The 23738-nt window shown below is 42.7% G+C and overlaps 1 protein-coding gene across 2 annotated transcripts in view; it reads left to right on the top strand.

Moving 5' to 3' along the window:
* The window catches only part of UNC5C (unc-5 netrin receptor C), a 392714-nt gene that overhangs the window by 299466 nt on the left and 69510 nt on the right, over positions 1 to 23738 (top strand). For both annotated transcript variants that reach the window (XM_059066537.2, XM_067035523.1), the window contains exons 5-6: positions 17101 to 17281; positions 22325 to 22492. In XM_059066537.2, the coding sequence (XP_058922520.1) occupies positions 17101 to 17281; positions 22325 to 22492 (349 nt within the window). The remainder of the gene's footprint in view (positions 1 to 17100; positions 17282 to 22324; positions 22493 to 23738) is intronic.

The following is a 23738-nucleotide window of genomic DNA, read 5'->3' as shown; positions in this document are numbered from 1 at the left end:
CTCCAGGTTTGTTCTTTCTCAAGACTGCTTTGGCTATTCAGGGCCTTTTGTGGCTCCATAAAACATTTAGGATTATTTGTTCTAGTTCTATGAAAAAAATATCATGGTGTTTTGATTGGAATTGCATTAAATCTGTAGTTTGTTTTGGGTAGTATGGACATTTTAGCAATATTAATTCTTCCATGAAAGTGGGATATCGTTCCATTTATTTATATCATCTTCAGTTTCCTTCATTAGTGTCTTATAGTTTTTAGAGTATAGGTCTTTCACCTCCTTGGTTAAATTTATTCCTATGTGTTTTACTCTTCAATGTGATTTTAAATAACATTGTTTTCTTGCTTTCTATTTCTGATAGTTAATTATTAGTTTATACAAAAGCAACAAATTTTTGTATATTATCTTGGATCCTGCAACTTTACTGAATTCATTTATCCTAATAGTTTTTGGTGGAGACTTTAGAGTTTTCTATATATAGTATCATGTTATCCGCAAATACTTCTTCCCCTCCAATTGGAATGCATTTTCTTTTCTGTGTCTCATTCCTGTGGCTAGGACTTGTAATACTGTGTTAAGTAGAAGTGTCAAGAGTGGGCATCCTTGTCTTGTTCCTGATTTTAGAGGAAAAGCTTTCAAGATTTCACTGTTGAGCATGATGTTAGTTGTGGGTTTGTCATAAATGGTCTTTATTATATTGGGATATATTTCTTCCACACCAATTTTGATGATAATTTTTATTGTGAATGGATGTTGAAATTTGTGAAATGCTTTTTGTGTGTCTGTTGAGATGATCATGTGATTTTTATCCTTCCTCTTGCTAATGTGGTGTGTCACGTTGATTTGCAGGTACTGAATCATCCTTACATTACTGGAATAAATCCCACTTCATCATGGTGTATGATTCTTTGTATATATTGTTGAATTCAGTTTGCTGATATTTTCTTGGGAATTTTTGCATTTATAATCTGAGAGGTATTGTAATTTCCTATAGTGTCTGTCTGGTTTTGGTATTAGGGTCATAGTGGCCTCATACAGTGAATTTGGGAGTGTTTCCACCTCTTCAAATTTTTGGACTACTTTGAGAAGGGTAGGTATTAGCTCTTCTTTATATGTTTGGCAGAATTCCCCTATGAAGGCATCTGGTCCTGGACTTTTGTTTGCTGGGAGGTTTTTTTGTTTTGTTTTTACAAATTCAGTTTTACTGCTAGTGATTGGTGTGTTCAGATTGTTTCTTCCTGGTTCAGTTTTGGAAGATTGTATATTTTTAGAAATTTATCTGCTACTTCTAGGTTGTCCAATGTGTTGACATATAACCGTTTGTAGTGTTCTTTTATGACTTTTTTTGTATCTCTGTTGTATTGGTTGTTATTTCTCCTTTTTCATTTCTTATTTTGTTTGGGTCCTCCCTCTCCTTCTTGATGAGCCTGGTTAAAGGTTTATCAGTTTTGTTTATCTTTTGGAAAAAACAGCTCTTGGTTTCATTGATCTTTTCTATCTTTTTTTAATCAATATTTTTAAAAATTTCCTCTTTAATCTTTATTATATCTTTCTGCTGACTTTGGGCTTTATTTGTTCTTTTTCTAATTCCTTAGACGGTAAATTAGGTTGTTTATTTGAGGTTTTTCTTGTTTTTTGAGGAAGGCCTTAATTATTATAAACTTCCTTTTTAGAACTGCGTTTGCTGCATCCTGTAGATTTTGGAAAGTTGTTTTGGTAAGTTTTATTTTCATTTGCCTCAAGGTATTTTCTGTTTTCCTCTGTGATTTATTCATTGACCCACTGGTTTTGTAGTAGCATTTTGTTTAGTCTCCACATTTTTATGTTTTTCCCATTGTAATTACTGTAGTTGATTTCTACCTTCATATTGTTGTAGTCAGAAAAATGCTTGCTATAATTTCTATCCTCTTAAATTTAGTGGGGCTTGTTTTGTGGCCTAGAATATGATCTTTCCTGGAGAATGTTCTGCATGCACTTGAAAAATGTGTATTCTGCTGTTTTTGTATGGAATATCCCATAGATACCTACTAAGTCCACCTGGTCTGTTGTGTCATTTAAGATGGCTGTTTCCTTATTGACTTTCTGTCTGGATGATCTGTCCATTGATATAAGTGGGGTGTTAAAGTTCCCCACAATTACTGTTTTATTGTCAGTTTCTCCCTTTATGTTTGTTAATATTTGCTTTGTATATTTTCATGCTCCTATCTTACATGCATATATGATGATGAGTATAATATCCTCTTCTTGCATTGATCCCCTTTTCATTATACAGTGCCCTGTGACTTTTGTTATAGACTTTGGTTTTAAGCCTGTGTTGCCTGATATGAGTATTGCTGCCCCTACTTTCTTGTTTCCATTTGCATGAAATATCTTTTTCCATCCCCCCACTTTCAATCTGTGTGTGATTAGCTCTGAAGTGTCTTTTAAATAGCATATCAGTGGTTCTTGTTTTTTATATACAGTCAGCCACCCTACGTCTTTTGATTGGAGCCTTTGGTCCATTGACATTTAAAGTGATTATTGATAGGTATGTTCTTATTGCCATTTTGTTACTTTTCTTTTTTTAATTTTTATTTTATATTGGAGTATAGTTGATTAACAATGTTCTGTTAGTTTCAGGTGTACAGAAAAGTCTGTTATACAAATACATATATCCACACTTATTTTAGATCCTTTCCCCATATAGGCCATTACAGAGTACTGAGTAGAGTTCCTTGTGCTATACACTAGGTCTTTCTTAATTATCTGTTTTACATGTAGTAATGTGTATGTGTCAATACCAGTCTTCCAATTTTTAGCCCCCCCGCCAGTAGCCATAAGTTTATTTTCTATATCTGTAACTATATTTCGGTTTTGTAGATAAGTTCACTTGTAGTCTCTTTTTAGATTGCACATAAAAGCAGTATCATGATATTTTTCTTTGTCTCACTCATGCAGTATGACAATCTCTAGGTCAAACCATGTTGCTGCAAATGGCATTATTTTGTTCTTTCTTATGGCTGAGTAATATTCCTTTGCAGATATGTACCACATCTTCTTTATCCATTCATCTCTCGATGGACATTTAGATCGCCTCCATGCCTTGGCTATTGTAAACAGTGCTGCATTGAACATTGGGGTGCATGTATCCTTCGAACCATGCTTTTCTCCAGATATATGCCCAGGAGTGGGATTGTTGGATGATATGGTAGCTCTGTTTTTAGTTTCTTAAGGAACCTCCATACTGTTATCCATAATGGCTGTACCAATTTACATTCCCTCCAACAGTGTAGGAGGATTCCTTTCTCTCCACACCCTCTCCAGCATATATTGTTTGTCCATACTGTTTTGAGTACTATAGCTTTGTTGTATAGTCTGAAGTCAGGGAGCATGATACCTTCAGCTTTGTTCTTTTTTCTCAAGATTGCTTTGGCTATTCAGAGGCTTTTGTGGTTCCATAAAACATTTAGGATTATTTGTTCTAGTTCATTCTGTGGGTTGTCTTTTTGTTTTATTTATGTTTTTCTTTGCTGTGCAAAAGGTTTTCAGTTTAATTAGGTCCCATTTGTTTATTTTTGGTTTTATTTCCATTGCTCCAGGAGATGTATCTAAAGCGGATACATGTTAGGGGGGAGTGTACGGGCCAGGGTACGGGTTATCGTTAGGGTATGGCTTAGGGGTCAGGCTACAGGTTAGGCTTAGGGTTCAGGCTCAGGGTTAGGGCTAGGGTTAGGGTTAGGCCCGGGTGAGGGTTAGGGTCGAGACTGGGGTACGGATACATGTTAGGGGGAGTGTACGGGCCAGGGTACAGGTTATCGTTAGGGTAGGCCTTAGGGTTCAGGCTACGGGTTAGGCTTAGGGTTCAGGGTCAGGATTAGGGCTAGGGTTAGGGTTAGGCCCTGGTGAGGGTTAGGGTTGGATTACTTTTTCTTTTGTGTGTGTGTATCTATTGTAGATTTTTGGTTTGTGGTTAGCATGAGGTTATGATATAGCAGTGTGTATATAAATAAGATTGTTTTAAGTTGCTGTTCTTTTAATTTCAAATGCATTTCAAGTATCCTGCATTTGTGCCCTCTTCCTCACAATTTCTGGTTTTGATATTGTATTTGTGTGTGGATGATTTCCTGCCTTTACTGTTTGTCTTTACTGATGAGCTTTTCCATTCATAATTTTCTTGTTTCTAGATGGGGCCTTTTCTATTCCTCCTAGAGAAGTTCCTTTAGCATTTGTTGTAAACCTGGTCTGGTGGTGCTGAATTCTCTTAGCTTTTGCTTGTCTGTAAAGTTTTTGATTTCTCTGTTGAATCTGAATGAGAGCCTTGATAGGTAGAGTATTCTTGGTTGTAGGCTCTTCTCTTTCATCACTTTAAATATATCATGCCATTCCTTTCTGGCCTGCAGATTTCTACTGAGAAATCAGCTGATAACCTTATGGAAGTTCCCTTGTATGTTATTTGTTGCTTTTTCCTTGTTGCTTATAATTTTTTTCTTTTTTTTTTTTTTTTTTTTTTTTTTTAATCAGTTTAATTACTGTGTGTCTTGGTGTGTTCCTCCTTGGGTTTATCCTACCTGGGACTCTGTGCTTCTTGGGCTTTGGTGATTGTTTCCTTTCCCATGTTAGGGAAGTTTTCAGGTTATTATCTCTTCAAATATTTTCTCAGGTCCTTTCTCTCTCTCTTCTCTTTATGGAACCCCCATATTTGAATGTTGGTGCATTTATATTTGTCCCAGAGGTCTCTTAGATTGTCATCATTTCTTTTCATTCCTTTTTCTTCTGTTCTGTGGCAGTGATTTCTACTCTTCTGTCTTCCAGTTCACTTATCCTTCCTCAGTTATTTTGCTGTTGATTCCTTCCAGTGTACTTTTCTTTTCAGTTATTGTATAGTTCATCTATGTTTGTTCTGTAGTTCTTCTAGGTCTTTGTTAAACATTTCTTGTATCTTCCTGATCTGTGTCTCCATTCTTTTTCTGAGATCTTGGATCACCTTAACTGTTGTTACTCTGAATTCTTTTTCAGGTAGATTGCCTATCTCCACTTCACTTAGTTGTTGTTCTGGGATTTTATCTTGTTCCTTCATCTGACACATAATCCTCTGCTATCTGATTTTGTCTAACTTTCTGTGATTGTGGTTTCCGTTCCACAGGCTGAATGGTTGTAGTTGTTCTTGCTTCTTCTGTCTGCCCTCTGGTGAATGAGGCTGTCCAAGAGGCTTGTGCAGGTTTCCTGGTGGGAAGGACTGTTTCCTCCCCAGTTGTGGGTGGAGCTGGGTCTTGTCCCTCTGGTGTTTTGGGCCATGTTGAGGGGTGTGTTTAGGGGACATCTTTGTGCTCAGGAAGACTCTAAGCAGCCCACCTGCTGATAGGTGGGAATGTGTTCCCAGCCTTTCAGCCATTTGGCCTGAGGCACCCCAGCACTGGAGTCCACATGCTGTTGAATGAGGTCAGGTCCTGGCGAGAAAATGGTAGCCTCCAGGAGGGCTCACGCAAACGAGTACATCCCAGAACTACTGCCGCCTGTGTCTTTGTCCCCTCAGTGAGCCATAGTCGCCCCCCGTATCCACAGGAGACCCTCCAATACTAGCAGGTACGTCTGGCCCAGTCTCATATGAGGTCACTGCTTTTTACCCTGAGTCCTGGTGCACACGAGACCTTATTTGCTGCCTCCGATAGTGGAGTTTCCGTTTCCCCCAGTCCAGTGGAATTTCTGTGATGAAACCCTGGTAACCTCAAAGCCAGATTCTCTGGGGACTCCTCTTCCTGTTACCAGACCCCAAGGCTGGGGAACCTGATGTGGAGCTCAGAACTTTCACTCCTGTGGGAGAATTTATGTGGTTTAATTATCTTCCAGTTTGTTGATCACCCACTCAGTAGGTATCAGATTTGATTTTATCACAATTGTGCCCCTCCTACTGTCTTGTGGCTTCTTCTTTGTCTTTGGACATAGGGCATCTTTTTTAGTAGATTCCAGCATTTTTTTGTCAATGGTTTTTCAGCAGTTAGTTGTAATTTTGGTGTTTTTGTTAGAAGAGGGGAGCTCATGTCCTTCTACTTCACCATTTTGTCTCTGTACCCTTGTTACTTCTTTTCTGGTTGTTTTTGTAGTTTTTCTCTCTTCTTCTCTTTTAGTTTCTTCTCTTGTGGTTTGATGGTTTTCCTTATTGGTATGCTGGTGTTCCTTTCTCTCTGGCTTTTGTGTATCTGTGGTAGGTTTTGATTTGTGGTAACCATGCGGTCCATATATGTTGACCTATAACTATATCTACTTGTTTTAAAATAGTAGTCATTTAAGTTCAGAACCATTCCAAAATATCTACATTTTTTATTCCTCTCCCTCACATGTCATGTTTTTGATGTCATATTTTACATCTTTATGTTTGTCTCTTCAGTGTCTGTTGTAGTTATACTTGATTTAAAATTTTGTTTTCTTTTAGTCTTTGTACTAGCTTATTTCAGTGGTTGATCCATAGCCTTTACTATATATTTGGCTTTACTCATGGAATTTTTTCTTTTCCTTTAGATTCTTACTAATTGTTGTAGTCTTTTCACTGACCCTTTAACATTTCTTTTAGGGTAGGTTTAGCACTGATGAACTTCTTCGTTCTTGCTTTCTGAGAAGTTCTTTACCTCTCCTTCAATTCTGAATTATAATCTTGTTGGGTAGTGTATCCTAAGTTGGAGGTTTTTCTCTTTCAGTGCTTTAAATATATCATGCCGTACCCTTTTGGCCTGCAATGTTTCCGCAGGAAAATCAGCTAATAGCCTTGTGGAGGTTCCCTTGTATATGATTCTTTTCTTTGTCTTGCTGCCTTTCGAACTCTCTTTAACTCTTGCCATTTTAATTATGACATGTCTTGCTGTGGGTCTGTTTGGGTTTGTCTATATCTGAATATCTGTTTCCTTCCTCAGGTTCAGGAAGCGTTCGGCAATAATTTCCTCAAATGCATTTTCAGTCCTTTTCTCTCTCTCCTCACCTTCTGGGCCCCCTATAATTCTCATATTGGTACACTTGTTGTCTCAAAGGTCTGTTAAACTACTTTCATTAAAAATTTTTTTTTTTCTGTTCTGATTGGGTGATTTCCATTCTGTCTTCTAGATCACTTATGCATTCTTCTGTATCACTTAGTCTGCTGTTAATTCCTTGTAGTGTGTTTTTCATTTCACTTATTGTATTCTTACATTCTGACTGGTTCTTTTTTATTTTCTAGTTCTTTGTTAAAATTCTCATTGTGTTCATCTGTTATTTTCCCTAATTCAGTTAGCATTCTCATTACCAATCTTTGAACTCTTTATCTGATAAATTATTTATTTGTTTCATCGCTTGCTTTTCCAGGGCTTTTCTCTTATTCTTTCATTTGAAACAAATTTCTCTGTGTTCTCATTCTGCTTAACTTTCTCTGTCTCTGTGGTATTAGGTGAAACAGTTACCTATTCTGGTTTTGAAGTAGTGTTCTTGTATGGGAGCATCCCTATACAATACGTTTGTGCCCACTGGCTTTGGTGGAAGAGCTGGATCTGATATGATTATGACTCACATCTCCCTTGAGGGTATGGCAGCTTTCACCTTTGTAGGAGGTGGGGCTGAGATGGGGGCGCTAGAGCCAGAGCCAAGCGTGAGCTGGGGTTTCTCCTCTGCTCAGTGGCCAACGCCACCCTATTAGAGGCAGAGGCAGGTCCCAAGTTGCTGGAGCAGAAACCTTGCAGGTCAGTTCCCAGCTGGTTCCATTTCCTCCAAGTGTCTGCTCTCTCCCCTCCCAGCACCTGCACCCTCACCCCAGTGGGGAGCAGTGCTGGAGCAAGAGAAGTGGGTACTGGGTGTGGTTGGGGCACAGGCTGTGGTGGCTCCAGCCCCACCATGCAGGGTCCAGGACCACTCCCCACGCGCTGCCTCTACAAGCACCAGCAGCGGCTGCCCTCGCCCCATGCAGATGCCTTCTGGGTCCCAGTCAGCTCTGTCTTTCACAGCTCTGCGCCCCCCCTCGGCCACTGCGGCCCTCCTCCTAGCGTGGAGCCGTGCTGTGGAGCAGGAGGAGCCGGAGCAGGTGCTTGGCTCAGACTTCGGCATGTGCTGGGGCGGTCGCAGGAGACGGGCCGAGGCCCAGGCAGTTTCGATCTGCTTCCTCTGCCCTGTTTCCGGGAGTAAGGAAGCATGCGCACGGTCTTCACAAGCAGAGTTTAGGTTCCTGACAGCCCTCCCGTTTGTCCCATTTGTTTTCAAACCCGCTCAGGAATCTTGTCTTCCCACTGTGGGACCCTGGGGCTGGGGGCACCCCATAGGTGGCTTGCACTGCCCACTTCCTAGGGCAGATCTTTCTCCTCGTCATCTCCCTTTTTTTTTTTTTTTTTTTTTTCCCGGTACGCGTGCCTCTCACCGCCGTGGCCTCTCCCGTTGCGGAGCACAGGCTCCGGACGCGCAGGCTCAGCGGCCACGGCTCACGGGCCCAGCCGCTCCGCGGCACGTGGGATCCTCCCAGACCGGGGCACGAACCCGCGTCCCCTGCATCGGCAGGCAGACTCTCAACCACTGCGCCACCAGGGAAGCCCCGTCATCTCCCTTTTTCCCTGTGTCCCCTTCCGGGGGCACAGGTCCTGACCTGATCGTGCTTCTCTTCCCTTCTTACTCGATTCTGTGAGGGTCTTTCTTACAGCCTTGGCGTTACGAGAGTCTCTCTGCCAGTGTCCAGTTTGCTTTCAGTGAGCATTGCTCCACCTGTCGATATGTTTTCGGTGTGTTCATGGGGGGAGGTGGACTCCACAGCCTCCTCCTCCCCCATTTTGATCTCTCCTTTCCTTTTTGTTTTTAGATGAATGCCACTTCTCTGGTTTTTTTTTTTTTTTTTTTTTTTTTTTTTTTTTTTTTTGTAGAGTTGTTTGGATTTTGTCCCAGCTCCTTTAGAATATTCTTCATGTAATACTAATAATAATTTAAGAATATTGACTGTATGCCAAGCACTAAGTCATTTGTGTATTAACTCATTTGCCCCTCAAAAACCTTGTGGAATCAATTTTATAATTATCCTCATGTTATAAATGAGGATCTCGGGGGCACATAGAAGAAAAGAAATTTGCCCAAGAGAGGCACAGAGATGGGTTTTGAACCCAGGCAGTCTGGCCTGAGAGCAGCCCTCTTATCTGGTACTGGAGGAACTGCTTCTTCTTTTTTTTTTTTTTTCGGTACGCGGGCCTCTCACTGTTGTGGCCTCTCCCGTTGCGGAGCACAGGCTCCGGACGCACAGGCTCAGCGGCCATGGCTCACGGGCCCAGCCGCTCCGCGGCACGTGGGATCTTCCCGGACCGGGGCACGAACCCACGACCCCCGCATCGGCAGGCGGACTCTCAACCACTGTGCCACCAGGTAAGTCCCGAGGAACTGCTTCTTACAGTAAGACTCTCAGTGGCACACAGTGGGATTATCAATACCAAACAGCAACCAAATATGCAAACAGGATGTCCTACCATTTCCTCATAATTATTTTTATTACCTGTTAACAAAATCCTATGTCTTCATAAACACTTGAGTAACTTACTTCAAATATGCTCCAAATTATTGAAAGGACCGCAGTTACTGAGCCACAAGGACGGAAACAGTGCTTTGTCTCACTGCAGCCCTGACAAGATATGGTTTATGGGCGAAGCCTTTTATTGTTTCCTGAACTTCAACCTATTTTTCTCTCTTTTTGAATGTTTTATACATAGCTAAAAATAACTTCGAACTCAGAAAGACTTCTCCCTTGTATAAATCAAATGGTTTGCTAAATGGGAAGGGTGAGAAGAAGCCAAGTCTCCGGGTGAAGTCAACAGGAAGCGCTGAAATGAACAAAACACGAACAGAATTCAGAGGCCAGACCCAAGTACTGACTCCTGATTAACCAAGATTAGCTTACAAATAAGTAGCATTGCAAAAGTATAATTAAATACTCAATACAATTGATTTCTAGCACTACAAAAGATACTGTATTGTTTCTTGGGATTTTGCATACAGTTTATGTCAGGAGACTCGCTGTGAAATTACTTCAAATGGAAGAGTGTCACTTTATTAGGCGGTGTTGAGTTCTGGAGATACTGCATGAAAAGGATATATATTTTTAATAACCGAATACATCTGTAAGGCTTTTATAGTGATTTATCTTGCTGATTCAGACAACCCTTTACACGATAAACAGAATTATTCTCACACATCGTTTTCCCTCCCATACATCCTCTCCTGAGTTTTTAATTAACCAAAATGGGAATAAATGTTGTTTTATCCTTTTAATCAGTATCTGTGTTCTGTTCCTAGTGCTATGATCTAAGAGAAGCACAAGTAATGAGGGTTTTATTGTTGTTATTTTTGTATTTCAAAACTTTAGAGGAAAAAAAATCACCCTTTTCATAGGTGAAATAACTGGAGAATTTTGAGCAACTTAGCTATTGTAGAGAATCATGCTGTACTATCTGGATTCCTTGTAAGATCAGCCAAATCAACTCATCATTATCCTGTCAGCCCTTAACTCTTGCCTGCCTCCTTTATCCCTGATCTACACACAGGTCCCCAAGCCAGAAACGAGATGGTTTTGTCTTGCGCCCTCCTTTCCACATACAGGCAACTCTTCTGCCATATCCCTTGCCCCTTCAAATTACTTTCTGTATCCATTCTTTTCTCCCCAGTCCCCCTGGTCCTTCTGAATTCAGTCTTCATGGTCTTTCACCAGGACTACGACAGTAGCCTTTTTAACTGGTTTCCAGCTTCCACTGTGCCTCCCTGGTAATCCACACTGCCCCCTAAAATAGTCGTTCTTAAAGCAAAGCATCGTAATGCCTCTTCTCTTGAAACCCTTCAGTGGATCGCAGCACGGGAGTCCCTCAGTGATTTCCTGAAAGCAACTTCTGCTTGCCCTGGCTGTGCGGCTGAGACCACTGTCCAGAGCTCAGACTCTCCAAGAGGATTCGAGCCTGTGTGAAGCACCTGCTGCTTCCTCTTCCTGAAATAGCCTCGTCCTCCTTCATCCCACACTTCCCTTTGCCTTCCCCACAAGCTCAACTCCATCCTTGAGAAACTGGTTCAAGTGTCCTCTCCTCACGTAATTCGAACCCCGATTTGCTTCCATCCTTGCACGTGTCTGTTGTTTCTCTGTCACACTGTAATTACTAGTTTATAGGTTTGTCTTATGTAGCGAATGCCACAGGGAAGCACTTATCGGATTTTTCCCTTTATCCCCCAACACTTGACACGATGCATAGTACATGGTACGTACTCAGTGTTTGCGGAATGGAATGGAAATAACAAGGTGCATCTTTGTTTATTGAAATGGAAAGTTCTTGGGAAGCTGTGTTACAGTCTCAGGTTTACTGTCATCACCTAGATTCTGTCTGTGCTTACTAGATGAAATTCCGCCATAATTACTCAAACACCTTAAAATTCTGCAGCAGACATGCGGGTATAATGTGGGCTAGAGAGAGTTCCATTTTCAAAGATGCCTTAGTTAAAACATGTTGGCCACTGGACACTTGAGACCCATACTTATAAATGGCAGTGAAACACTGGAGGTCTCCTAGCATCATTCCAGAGGCCCTGTTCTATGTCATGATCTCTCCAATGAGTCCACTTGGAGGCCAGGCCAGCTCTGTAGGATTTGACCTTAGGCAGTGGAGATTTGTGTTCTTAATCTCCAGCAGAACTCAGCTAGAAGGCATGTTTAAAAGTGCTCTCACCATATATATTCATTGTTAAATTTGACAGTTAAAGCACCAACTTCATGGAGATCTAAAAATATGTATAAGAGACTTGACCCTACTACATGTGTTATTTTGTTCATACATTTAGAAAATACTAATTAAGCACCTACTATCTGCCAATTCCAGGCTACAGGACTGTAACAGTGATCAAAAAATAGACCCAAATCTGTGGAGCTTACATTCTGGGAGAGGAGACAACTAACAAGTAAAATACAGACTATATGAGATGAAGAAAACAGAAGAGAGCGAGAGATTTGCAAGCATAGGCCGAGGGAGGTGTTGCAGTTTTAAAGGTTGATTAGGAAGTGACTCACTGAGAAGGTGACATCTGAGTAAAGACCTGAAGGAGAGAAGAGAGCAAACTTATTGGGGGAAAGATTATTCCAGGCAGGTGCACCAGCAGACAGACTCAGCACCCCCAAGGCGGGAGTGGCCCTGATGTGCGTGAGAACCAGCAAAGGAGTCAGCATCTAAAAAGGTGAGAGAAAGGGAGAGGGTAAACTAGGTGATCTCAGAGAGGTCAGGGTTCCTGGTGATGCAGGACCTTGTGGGTCCTTGTAGGGATTTGGGGGTTGACACTGAGTAGTACTGGGAGACACTGGAGGGTTGTAGATGAGGTATAGCATGATCTGACTTACGGCTTAAGGATCACTCTGCCGTGTTGAGGACAGATGTTAGGACCAAGGGGAAAAGTAAAGATCCAGACAGAAAGTTGTTGCAGCAGTCCAGGAGAGAAGTGACGGGGACCTGCTCGGGGAAGGGAGTGGTGCTGAGGGGACAAGAAGTGGTTAGATTCTGATATGCTGCTCTGACATCAGATCGACACAGGGGAGAGAGAGGAAGAGAGGAGTCAAGGCCAAGCCTGAGCTCTCTGTCTGAGCTGCTAGAAGGATGGAGTTGGCCTTAACTGAGACGGGTAAAGTTGTGGGAGGAACAGGTTTGGAGGGCAGTTCAGGAGGCCGTTATTAGACAACCCAGTGGAGCTGCAAGAAGGCAGCTGGATATATGAGTCTGAAGTTCAAGGACGGGGTCTAGACTGGAGATAAATTTAGGAGTCATCTGCATGAGACTGGATGAGCTCACCAAGAAAGTGAATATGGATGGAAAATTGAAAAAAGAAGAGGTCCAAGGACAGAGCTACCCAGGGAGAACAGACCTAAACCCAAGGAAGCTGTGGGGGAATGGGGGCTGGGGGGGAATGGGACAAAAACTAAGAAAGTGCCCCGTCTGGAGAAGGCAGGCGAGGAGGAGGGAGAAACCGATGGGGTCAGATGCTGCGGCTGAGTCAAGTACTAAAACCTCACCAGCCCATCGAACAAAGTGAAAGTCATTGGTACCTTTGAAAGAGAGCAGTTCTAACAGTGGAGGTCAGTGTGAATTCGAGTGGATTCCGACAGGAACTGGAGAGAATGTACACACAAGTGTTCCAAGGCGTCTTTCAAGGTGAGCAAGCGAACGTGGGGGTAATAACTGAAGGCAGAAATGAGTGGGGAGGGATTTTCTTTTAAGTTGTGAAAAGTAACCACGTGTCTGTGTGCTGGTGGAAATGATTCTGTGTAGTGGGAAAGTAATGATGTGAGAGGAGAGAATTTCTGGGGCTTGCCCTTGAATAAGAACAGGAAAGGGGGCTTCCCTGGTGGCGCAGTGGTTGAGAATCCGCCTGCCGATGCAGGGGATACGGGTTCGTGCCCCGGTCCGGGAAGATCCCACATGCCGCGGAGAGGCTGGGCCCGTGAGCCATGGCCACTGAGCCTGCGCGTCCGGAGCCTGTGCTCCGCAACGGGAGAGGCCACAACAGTGAGAGGCCCGCGTACCGCAAAAAAAAAAAAAAAAAAAAAAGAACAGGAAAGGGATGTAGGCTACGAGTGAGAGGTGACACACAGGAAGCAGAGAGCTGCCCTAGTAACAAGAGGGAGGGAGGGTGCAGAACAGGGGTGGTAGGTGGGTAGTAAGTAGGAGCTTTGGGAGATGTCTGGTGACTGTCAGTTTTCTCCGTGACATGGAAATCTTGGTCATTGGCCGAAAGTGAGGATAGCGGGGGAGGTAGTGTTTAAGCAGAGTGGAGAAGGTGTGAAATAGCTGTCTAGGAGTGTGGGACAGTGAACAGACGATGAAAATATCGTACCATCTTTTGGCAGAATTTAGGGCCCACTTGAGTTCTGTCCTCGTGAACGTATGATTACGCCACTCGACATGGCTTTGCACAGCCGTGTTGCACTGCAAGGATGTGAAGGTAGAGCAGACAGTATGGATCACGGAGGACACTTACTGAATCCCCAGGCCTCGTGGTACGTTGGGTTTGGGAAATCAGACGTCCCCACTTGAAAGGACTCTAGAAGAAACAGCAGCATCATGAGGAGCTGGGATTTAGTTAGAGAAAAGCGAAGAAAACAATCTGAACAGAGGTTGAAATTTTGCAAGATGTTGGTGCCGTGTTCCAAGGTAGTGAGGAAGGGTTTCAAAAGTTTTGGAGTGTGGGTGATGGAGACATGCTGAGCAAGATGGTGATTCTAGCGCAGGAGGTGAGTGATGACCTGTGGTCCAGACCGGAGCTTCTCCTGGAGGTCAGGTCTCAAAACAGGGCTTGGTAACAAGACTGGGAGTTCTGGGCCATAGGGAACTGGGAGGGGGGCATCTTGCTAAAAGCCCGAGTCCTTGGGTCCTTTCTTCATTCCTACAGCTCTTTTCTCTCTGTAGATGTCATTGTTTCTTCAAAGTCATACAGGCAAGCCCAGTGTAGAGAATAAATCGAAGCAGAGTTTCCCTGGGTGAAAGCCAGAATTAGGGGAGGAGGGCCATGTCCCTCACAGGGTCCAGGGTTACTGCCTCAGCATTTCTAGGGGTGCTCGAATCTCAGGTCATAATCACTGCTCCGATGTTGACGAGAGACACCTGACGAAAATAACGGAGTCACGTATGAGAAAGTAGAGATCATATACCCAGTAATCACGCAAGTCTTTTTAAATGTTTTGCCAGCAGTGCAGAATCCTTGTTTCCTTCCGTGTAATAAACTTTTCAAATAAACAGGTGGTTTGCAGTATCCCCTGGGATCTCTTTGTGTCACTGACTATCAGTATAGCATTACTGTTGTTAAGTAGTATGTTCATAGAAGAAACCATGGTTTCGAACAGTCCTGACTTAGACCCGGTTCTCCAGAAGCAAATCACGAGGCAGAGGTTTGAATGCAAGTGGTTTGCTATAGAAGTGCTCCCAGGAGAGTCCCGGAAGTGGGTGGAGCAAGCAGGAGAGAAAAGGAGGAGCCCAGAAAGCATACATTTCGGAGATGTCTAGAGGAGGTAGCTTCAGGGCGCGCCCTGCAGGGCAACTCTGGAGAGTAACAACTCAGGTTCCAACCTGATTGGACACAGCGCTTGTTTCCACACCTGTGAGGTCACAGCAAAGGAGAAAGTTGGGGGGTGGGAGCTGTGAACCCCTAGGCACTAAGAAGCAAAACATCTAGGAGCCTGAGGGCCATCCTTCAAAGCCAAGTAGAAGGTATGGATCCTTGAAAGAAAATTGCGCATGCGTGTGCGCGCCCCGCCCCCGCCCCCCCCCACCACCACCACCACGAGGGATCTAAGAACAAATCGGGAGCCCAACAGGACCTTCTGTAAATGGAAAGCTTTCTTTCAAACAGCAAAGATAATCTGTGTAAAGATTAGCTTCATAAGATATTAACGTCAGCTTTCAATTATCATCGAGCAGTTTTCTAATAGTCCGAATCTTGCTCCCTTTCCTCTTGCATTTGTAGCAAGATCGTATTACCACACATTTAGGGCCGAAGTTTGAGAAAATCCAGGTCAAGTGAGTGTGCATCTCTTGTCAAATATATCCAAGCACAGGACGGAATGTGCTGTCTTTATTGAAAACAAAATGCGTGTTTTAAAACTCCACTATTGCGGCTTCCCTGGTGGCGCAGTGGTTGAGAGTCCGCCTGCCGATGCAGGGGACGCGGGTTCGTGCCCCGGTCCGGGAGGATCCCACGTGCCGCGGAGCGGCTGGGCCCGTGAGCCATGGCCGCTGAGCCTGCGCGTCCGGAGCCTGCGCTCCGCAACGGGAGAGGCCGCAACAGTGAGAGGCCCGCGTACTGCAAAAATAATAATAATAATAATATAACTCCACTATTTTAGATGGATTTCACGCTTTCTCACTTCCATTACTGTAAATATCAACACTGTTTAGCTATTTCAGAATTTACGTCATTACAAATAGTTACTCTTATCTACATCCTCATATGTTTATTTCAAGATGATTGTATTTTGTTTTTCCCTTTAAATTTTGTCCTCTCTTCTAAGCATTAGGGAAGCATTGTTTTAGAGTCCCTGTGTTAGATGTAATTTAGAGCTGTGTAACATCCAGCCCACTGACAGATTTAGAGATGAATTTTCAGACCTCTTGTGGTGCAAGGGAAGCTCCTTAAGAGTTTGAAAATGGCAATACTATTGACTCCCTATCACTAAAGGTTACTTGTATAGGTATCCACACTAATGTAAAAGGAAAGTTTAAGTGTGGTAAATATCAACGTTGTTTTGCTTTATGGAAAAACCTGTGCATACGGGGGAAAAAGCAATTTATGGAACAAGAAATAGTTTATCCTTCATAAGAACATCTTATACAGGTATATTTCCCTCCTTTCATTCTGTAAGGGTAACACTGCTGTTGCTAAACTGATATTTGCACAGGAAAAATAGTTCAGTAGTTTTGAACAGTCATGTCTTAGGTTCTCCAGAAGCAAACCATGAGCCAAAGATTTGATGCTAGAGATAGACAAAAGGAGAGATTTGACCATGACTTATATGCTATTTAGATTATACTGAGAGTTAGTAGAAAACCTTTTTTTTTTTCCTCCCAAGATTTTGGCTTAGATACATCTCTAAATATGTTTTTGCTGTCTTTTAAAGTAAGTGCACTTTTAGGGGAATTTAATCCATGTGTTACACATAAATCATCCCAATGTTGTTTTATTAGAGCTACACGATATCTAAGGTGCCTTTTGAGCTTTGTTAATAGTCCTTATATTCTTTGCTGAAAAGCAGCAGGTAAGTTGCCAAGAGTAAACAAATCACATAGCAAAAGTTTGAGTTCCGTTGGAAATGCTTAGCCTATTATTTTTGATTGGGTTCTGAACTTGGCAGCGCATATCCCCAATTCCTGCCTGGAGGGCAAAGTGGAAAACAATTCGAGCACTGTATTTCCCAGTTGGGTCATTGACATTTGAGAATAATGTAGTACAGACAGAATCAGCATGTTTGGCAGGTGAGTGATACTTAATGTGACCTCAGAAAGTTACTTCCTCCGGTTTGCAGAAGTTCATGGCGTGGAACAATGTTATTCACACTGCAAAACAAAAGTTAGGACAGACAGCCATCAAGGGATCCATACTGGGAATTCATCTGTTTCTCTTGTGCATCTTTAGGTGGAATGGTTGAAAAATGAAGACATCATCGATCCTGTTGAAGACAGGAATTTTTATATTACTATCGATCACAACCTCATCATCAAGCAGGCCCGCCTCTCAGATACTGCGAACTATACTTGCGTTGCCAAAAACATCGTCGCCAAGAGGAAAAGCACAACCGCAACTGTCATAGTCTACGGTGAGTGAGCTTTTGGGGGTCTCAATCTAGTTGAGGTCAAACTGCAGTTTCTCATTTTAATCTTAAAACACCAAGTTGAAGAGGCCCCTTTCCAACCCCCATTGCGGCTCTCTTCCAGCTTCTCATGTGGTCGGTGAGGTTTACCTGCTTTCCTGATGCTCATAGAAAAACTAGACTTAGAAACCCCTAGTCCTTTGTCAGTCAGTTTACAGGAAAGTGAAAGCAGTCCAGCTGAGTACCAGGGCGGTTCCCTGTGTCCCCAGGCCCTCCCGCTCTCCATAAGGGGCTGCTGTTGCCAAGCAGCCCTGACCCTAACCCTGTAGCAAGTTTCAACATGATGACTTCTTCAGAAAGCTTCTCTTCCCCTCTCCGGCCCTTTCTAATCCATCTCATCACTAAGCCTATCATTTCTCCAGAAGTACTAAACGATGCTGCCCCCGGTTTTGCTGCAGCACGTGACGCTTTTTTTTTTTTTTTTTTTTTTTTTTCAGTACGCGGGCCTCTCACTGTTGTGGCCTCTCCCGTTGCGGAGCACAGGCTCCGGACGCTCAGGCTCAGCGGCCATGGCTCACGGGCCCAGCCGCTCCGCGGCATGTGGGATCTTCCCGGACCGGGGCACGAACCCGTGTCCCCTGCATCGGCAGGCGGACCCTCAACCACTGCGCCACCAGGGAAGCCCCCCGTGACGCTTTTATCTGCCCGGCTAAGCTTTTAAGCTCCTTGGTAGACTAAGAGAACAGCCCTATAAATTTATGTATTTCTCACAGTGTTAGATACAGAGTAGGTCTTCATATTCTTGATGAGTTGTTGTCTCACAGGACACTGAATGGCGCTGAGAAATATTTTGAGGTTCTGCCACCTCCGGAATGACATGGTTACCACTTAGAATGTAAGGGAGCTCTTCACGGTCGCTTCAGTGTTAAGTGACACTCCAGGAGGTTTGTCTACATGACGACGAAGGAAGGACAGCCCCGAGTTTGTGGCTCATGGCCCTTGCTTACCTAAGCAAGTAGTGCCATTTGGCTGGATGTGTCCTCGTGCTATCGGGTGATAGGAGAACAGAAACCACTGTGGTGTGTTCGAAAGGCTGAATGTAGTGATGCTTTAAAACTGTCATTTTCGGGCTTCCCTGGTGGCGCAGTGGTTGAGAGTCCGCCTGCCGATGCAGGGGACGCGGGTTCGTGCCCCGGTCCGGGAAGATCCCACATGCCGCGGAGCAACTAAGTCCGTGAGCCATGGCCGCTAGGCCTGCGCGTCCGGAGCCTGTGCTCCGCAAAGGGAGAGGCCACAACAGTGAGAGGCCCGCGTACCGCAAAAAAAAAAAAAAAAAAAAACCAAAAAACAAAACTGTCATTTTCATTGCAGGACAGATGCATAAGATTTTTTAAAAATCCTCTGAATACTCTGAAGTTAAATTTCCTTAAGTCACAATGAAACATTTCCCACTTTGTCTTTTTCTAAACTCTCTGAACGACTTAATTAACAGCATTGGAAATGGAAAAGAGAAGCGGGGCACATCACAGCTTGTACCAGTCGTAAATAACTAATAGAACATCTAAATAGATGTTCTACATAGAAGTTTAATATACATGTCGATCTCTTCTCCTACGTACGGCGTGCTTTCAGTATCCATAAGCACAGGCTGAACGTTGTCTTTAGGAAGAATCAAACACAAGTAACTAAAGCATTTTGAGTTTAGAAAACAGCATGGGACCAGGGGTCAGGAGTCTTACGTTCCAGGCCTAGTTCTATCACCACCTGACCTTCAGTTGGCCACTTAAACAGAATGCTCGGAGCCCCTATCTCCTTCTCTGTAAAACGAGGGGATAAGCCTAGCATCTTCAAGACCTGTCTTTCCCTAAAAGTTTATGATATTGGCTTGCCAGTGTGTTGGTAAGCAATTTATACTGACAGTTCCGTGACATTTGGAGTTTTGTGAAGTTGAGTGGATTAAATTGCTTTTTGGAATACTAAATGCAACTCTACCTGTCAAACATCTGCCTGTCCTTTTCATGGCCTTGTAAAATAAGTTGTCCAAGGCTCATAGGTTGGACTCACTAGTATTCCACAGAAAAACATATATATGTAACCAGTATTTCATTTTAGAGTCTGTTGTATATATTTAATTTTGTTAGCATCATTTTTAGGTTGCAAATATATATATATATATTCATTATAGAAAATTTGGGAAACACAGAGAAACTTTCAAAGAAAAAAATACCTATAATCCTGTCATTTTGTCATCCAGAGGTAGCTTTAAAAAAGATTGATATGTATACTACTGGAATTTTCTTAGCATAAATAGGATTTTAACATAAGGGTTCTAAATATATTTTTTTACTTAAAACATAATGCTGCAATATCCATGTACTATTAAATAGACTTCTACAGCATCATTTTTTAAAATTTCTTTTTTAATTGAAGTATAATTAAATTACAATGTTGTGTTAATTACTGTTGTACAGCAAAGTGACTCAGTTATACATATATATATATACACACACATATATATACACACACACATTCTTCTTCATATTCTTTTCCATTATGGTTTATCACAGGATATTGAATATAGTTCCCTGTTCTATACAGTAGGACTTTGTTGTTTATCCATTCTCTATATAATAGTTTGCATCTGCTAATCCCAAACTCCCACTCCCTCCCTCCCCCACCCCCCTCCCCCTTGGCAACCGTAAGTCTCTTCTCTATATCCCTTATTCTGTTTCTGTTTCATAGATAGGTTCATTTGTGTCATATTTTTGATTCCACCTATAAGTAATATTGTATTTATCATTCTCTTTCTGACTCATTTCACTTAGAATGATAATCTCTAGGTACATCCATGTTGCTGCACATGGCATTATTTTGTCCTTTTTTATGGCCAAGTAGTATTCCATTGTGTATATGTACCACATCTTTTTTTAAAAATAAGGCTGTGGCGGCTAGCCCTTTTTTCCCCTTTATTTATTTATTTTTTGGCTGCATCGGGTCTTAGCTGCGGCACACGGGATCTTTGTTGAGGCATGCGGGATCTTTTGTCACGGCACGCAGGCTCTTCGTGGCGGCGTGCAGGCTTCTCTCTAGTTGTGGCATGTGGGTTTTTCTCTCTCTAGTTGTGTGCGGGCTCCAGAGCATGTGCGCTCTGTAGTTTGCAGCATGCGGGCTCTCTCGTTGAGGTGAACAAGCTCAGTAGTTGTAGCACACAGGCTTATCTGTCCCACGGCGTGTGAGGTCTTAGTTCCCCCACGAGGGATCGAACCCGCATCCCCTGCTTTGGAAGGCGGATTCTTTACCACTGGACAACCAGGGAAGTCCCTGTACATCTTCTTTATCCATTCACCTGTCGATTGACATTTAGGTTGTTTACATGTCTTGGCTACTGTGAATAGTGCTGCTATGAACAGAGGGTGCATGTATACTGAGTCATTTTCAATAGCTGCCTAGGAGTCAAGCTCACGAACATACATGTTTACCATGTTCCTATTATTGAAATTCACAATTGATTTCAGTTTATCTTTATATAAAAAAATAACTCTCCAGTGAAAAATAGTCTATGTCTGTATGTATAACACATTCATGATTATTGTCTATTGCATAAGTTTCTAGAGAAGGAGATGATGGGCATATGATGTTCACATGTAAGGTTTGTGTTATCTGAGTAACACTCTTCTTTACCATCAGGAAGCAGATACATATACTAGTTGTGCTGTGTTTTAACCACCAGCAAATAATTTTTGTTAGAAGTTGCTTAATTAAAATAATTTCACAGACTCATATATTGAAGTGCAAAAGTATGTCAGAGTATTTTCTAGAGCAAGATCTCCAGAGGTAGTGAACATAGTGTTAGGGAGTAGGTTATCACCGCACCTATACTGGCAGCTCCATCAAACACCGTAAATCCCTTTATACACAAAATAGGTGTCTATTTCAGTTACATCAACTCATTGCTAATTCATTCAAATAGATACTCAATTAGTTAAAAATCCAGCTATCAAGACTTCTTTAAAAACTGGATTCACTTATTAATGAAACTAACTAAAAGTGCTTAAAAGGTTATAAAGTTTACATATGCTGAAGAAAAATAATCCGTCATCTGTTATTAAGAAAAGGCTAAATGATTTTATCAGTTCCCACGCTTCATAGCTACTCAGCAGCCTCGGTATAAGGGTGTAAACATATATTATTTGAGATAAGTTGCCAAAAGTAACTTTTGGAGCTTTACTGGGTAAGAGGATTTTTTTTAAAAACAACACTGGCTGAGGAGAGGAGAACACAGTCCTATTTTCTGAATAGGTAAATAGATGTGGATAATTCATTTTATTTATCTCGTGCTTAGATTCTTCAGCTCTGCAATTTTATTTTATTTTATTTTATTTAACATCTTTATTGGAGTATAATTGCTTTACAGTGGTGTGTTAGTTTCTGCTTTATAACAAAGTGAACCAGCTATACATATACATATATCCCCATATCTCCTCCCTCTTGCATCTCCCTCCCTCCCACCCTCCCTATCCCACCCCTCTAGGTGGTCACAAAGCACCGAGCTGATCTCCCTGTGCTATGCAGCTGCTTCCCACTAGCTAGCTATTTTACATTTGGTAGTGTATGTGTGTCCATGCCAGTCTCTCACTTTGTCCCAGCTTACCCTTCCCCCTCCCCGTGTCCTCAAGTCCATTCTCTACATCTGTGTCTTTATTCCTGTCCTGCCCCTAGGTTCTTCAGAACCTTTTTTTTTTTAGATTCCATATATATGCGTTAGCGTATGGTATTTGTTTCTCTCTTTCTGACTTACTTCACTCTGTATGACAGACTCTAGGTCTATCCACCTCACTACAAATAATTCAATTTCATTTCTTTTTATGCCTGAGTAATATTCCATTGTATATATGTGTGAAATGATATCCAGGGTCTCTTATAGGTTTGAAGTTTTCGATTTTTTTATGGTCACTTGGGATACAACTTTTATGTGTTGTGTGTGGTTTGTGTGTCTCTGTGTGTATGCACACATGTTTAATTCACATTTTATTTTTTATCTCTTTCCAGTAAACGGTGGCTGGTCTACCTGGACAGAGTGGTCTGTGTGTAATAGCCGCTGTGGACGAGGGTATCAGAAGCGCACAAGGACATGCACCAACCCAGCCCCACTCAATGGGGGTGCCTTCTGTGAAGGGCAGAGTGTGCAGAAGATAGCCTGCACCACGTTATGCCCAGGTAAGCAAACCAGCGCTCCCATTCCAAAAATAAGTACCAGCGCTCTCATTCCAAATGTCTCCTCCCACTCTAAAAATAAGCTTTAGGGTATATATACAAATCTTTATTCTTTTTTTTTTTTTTTTTTTTTTTTTTTTGCGGGCCTCTCACTGTTGTGGCCTCTCCCGTTGCGGAGCACAGGCTCCAGACGCGCAGGCCTAGCGGCCATGGCTCACGGGCTTAGTTGCTCCACGGCATGTGGGATCCTCCCAGACCGGGGCACGAACCCGCGTCCCCTGCATCGGCAGGCGGATTCTCAACCACTGCGCCACCAGGGAAGCCCACAAATCTTTATTCTTTTTTTTTTTTTTTTGGCTGTGTTGGGTCTTTGTTGCTGCTCACGGGCTTTTTCTACTTGCAACGAGCGAGGGCTACTCTTCATTGTAGTGCACAGGCTTCTCATTGCAGTGGCTTCTCTTGTTGCAGAGCACAGGCTCTAGGCATGCGGGCTTCACTAGTTGCAGCACACGGGCTCAGTAGTTGTGGCTCACAGGCTGTAGAGCGCAGGCTCAGTAGTTGTGGCTCACAGGCTGTAGAGCGCAGGCTCAGTAGTTGTGGCACACGGGCTTAGTTGCTCCGCAGCAGGTGGGATCTTCCCGGACCAAGACTCGAATCCGTGTCCCCTGCACTGGCAGGCGGATTCTTAACCACTGTGCCCCTAGGGAAGTCCCACAAAGCCTTATTCTTCACCGGAGTGTGTGGTAAACATTATTTAAATCCGTCATCCCATCCAGTGCTTATATTGCTGGGACCTCAAGTCTTTTCCCCCAAGAGAGTACTTAACTTTATTACCCTAACATACAAAAGAGTATAAAACAAGAGATTAAACACACATGAACATAATCCCTGTCTATTAGTCAACAAAACTGTTGGAGCCGAGGTTGCAGGATCTGTAATTCAGGGCATTTGAGCAGCATTGAAAGCCACACATTTAGGATAACAACCCTTGATCTCCAGAAAGCCATGGACATTAATTGGAACTGAAATTTAGAAAATGTTTTAGGTGAAGTACTTGATATTTGGTGTCAGTTTCTGGGCAAAGGCAAATAAAACATCTGGAATGAATTAAAAGGAAGTCTAAGCTTTGTGACACATGAGCTAATGGATTTTGAAAATACAGTGCAGTCAGCTAGTATCTATACAGGTTGGTCACCTATTTTTGTGTTATTTGCAGTGGTACCTATAGCAAGATTGCATCCCTTTGCCT

This window comes from Kogia breviceps, chromosome 6 (genome assembly GCF_026419965.1).
Source record: "Kogia breviceps isolate mKogBre1 chromosome 6, mKogBre1 haplotype 1, whole genome shotgun sequence".
Lineage (NCBI taxonomy): Eukaryota > Metazoa > Chordata > Mammalia > Artiodactyla > Physeteridae > Kogia > Kogia breviceps.
Note: the sequence above shows the minus strand (reverse complement) of the source record. Positions and strands in the feature narration are given on the sequence as shown.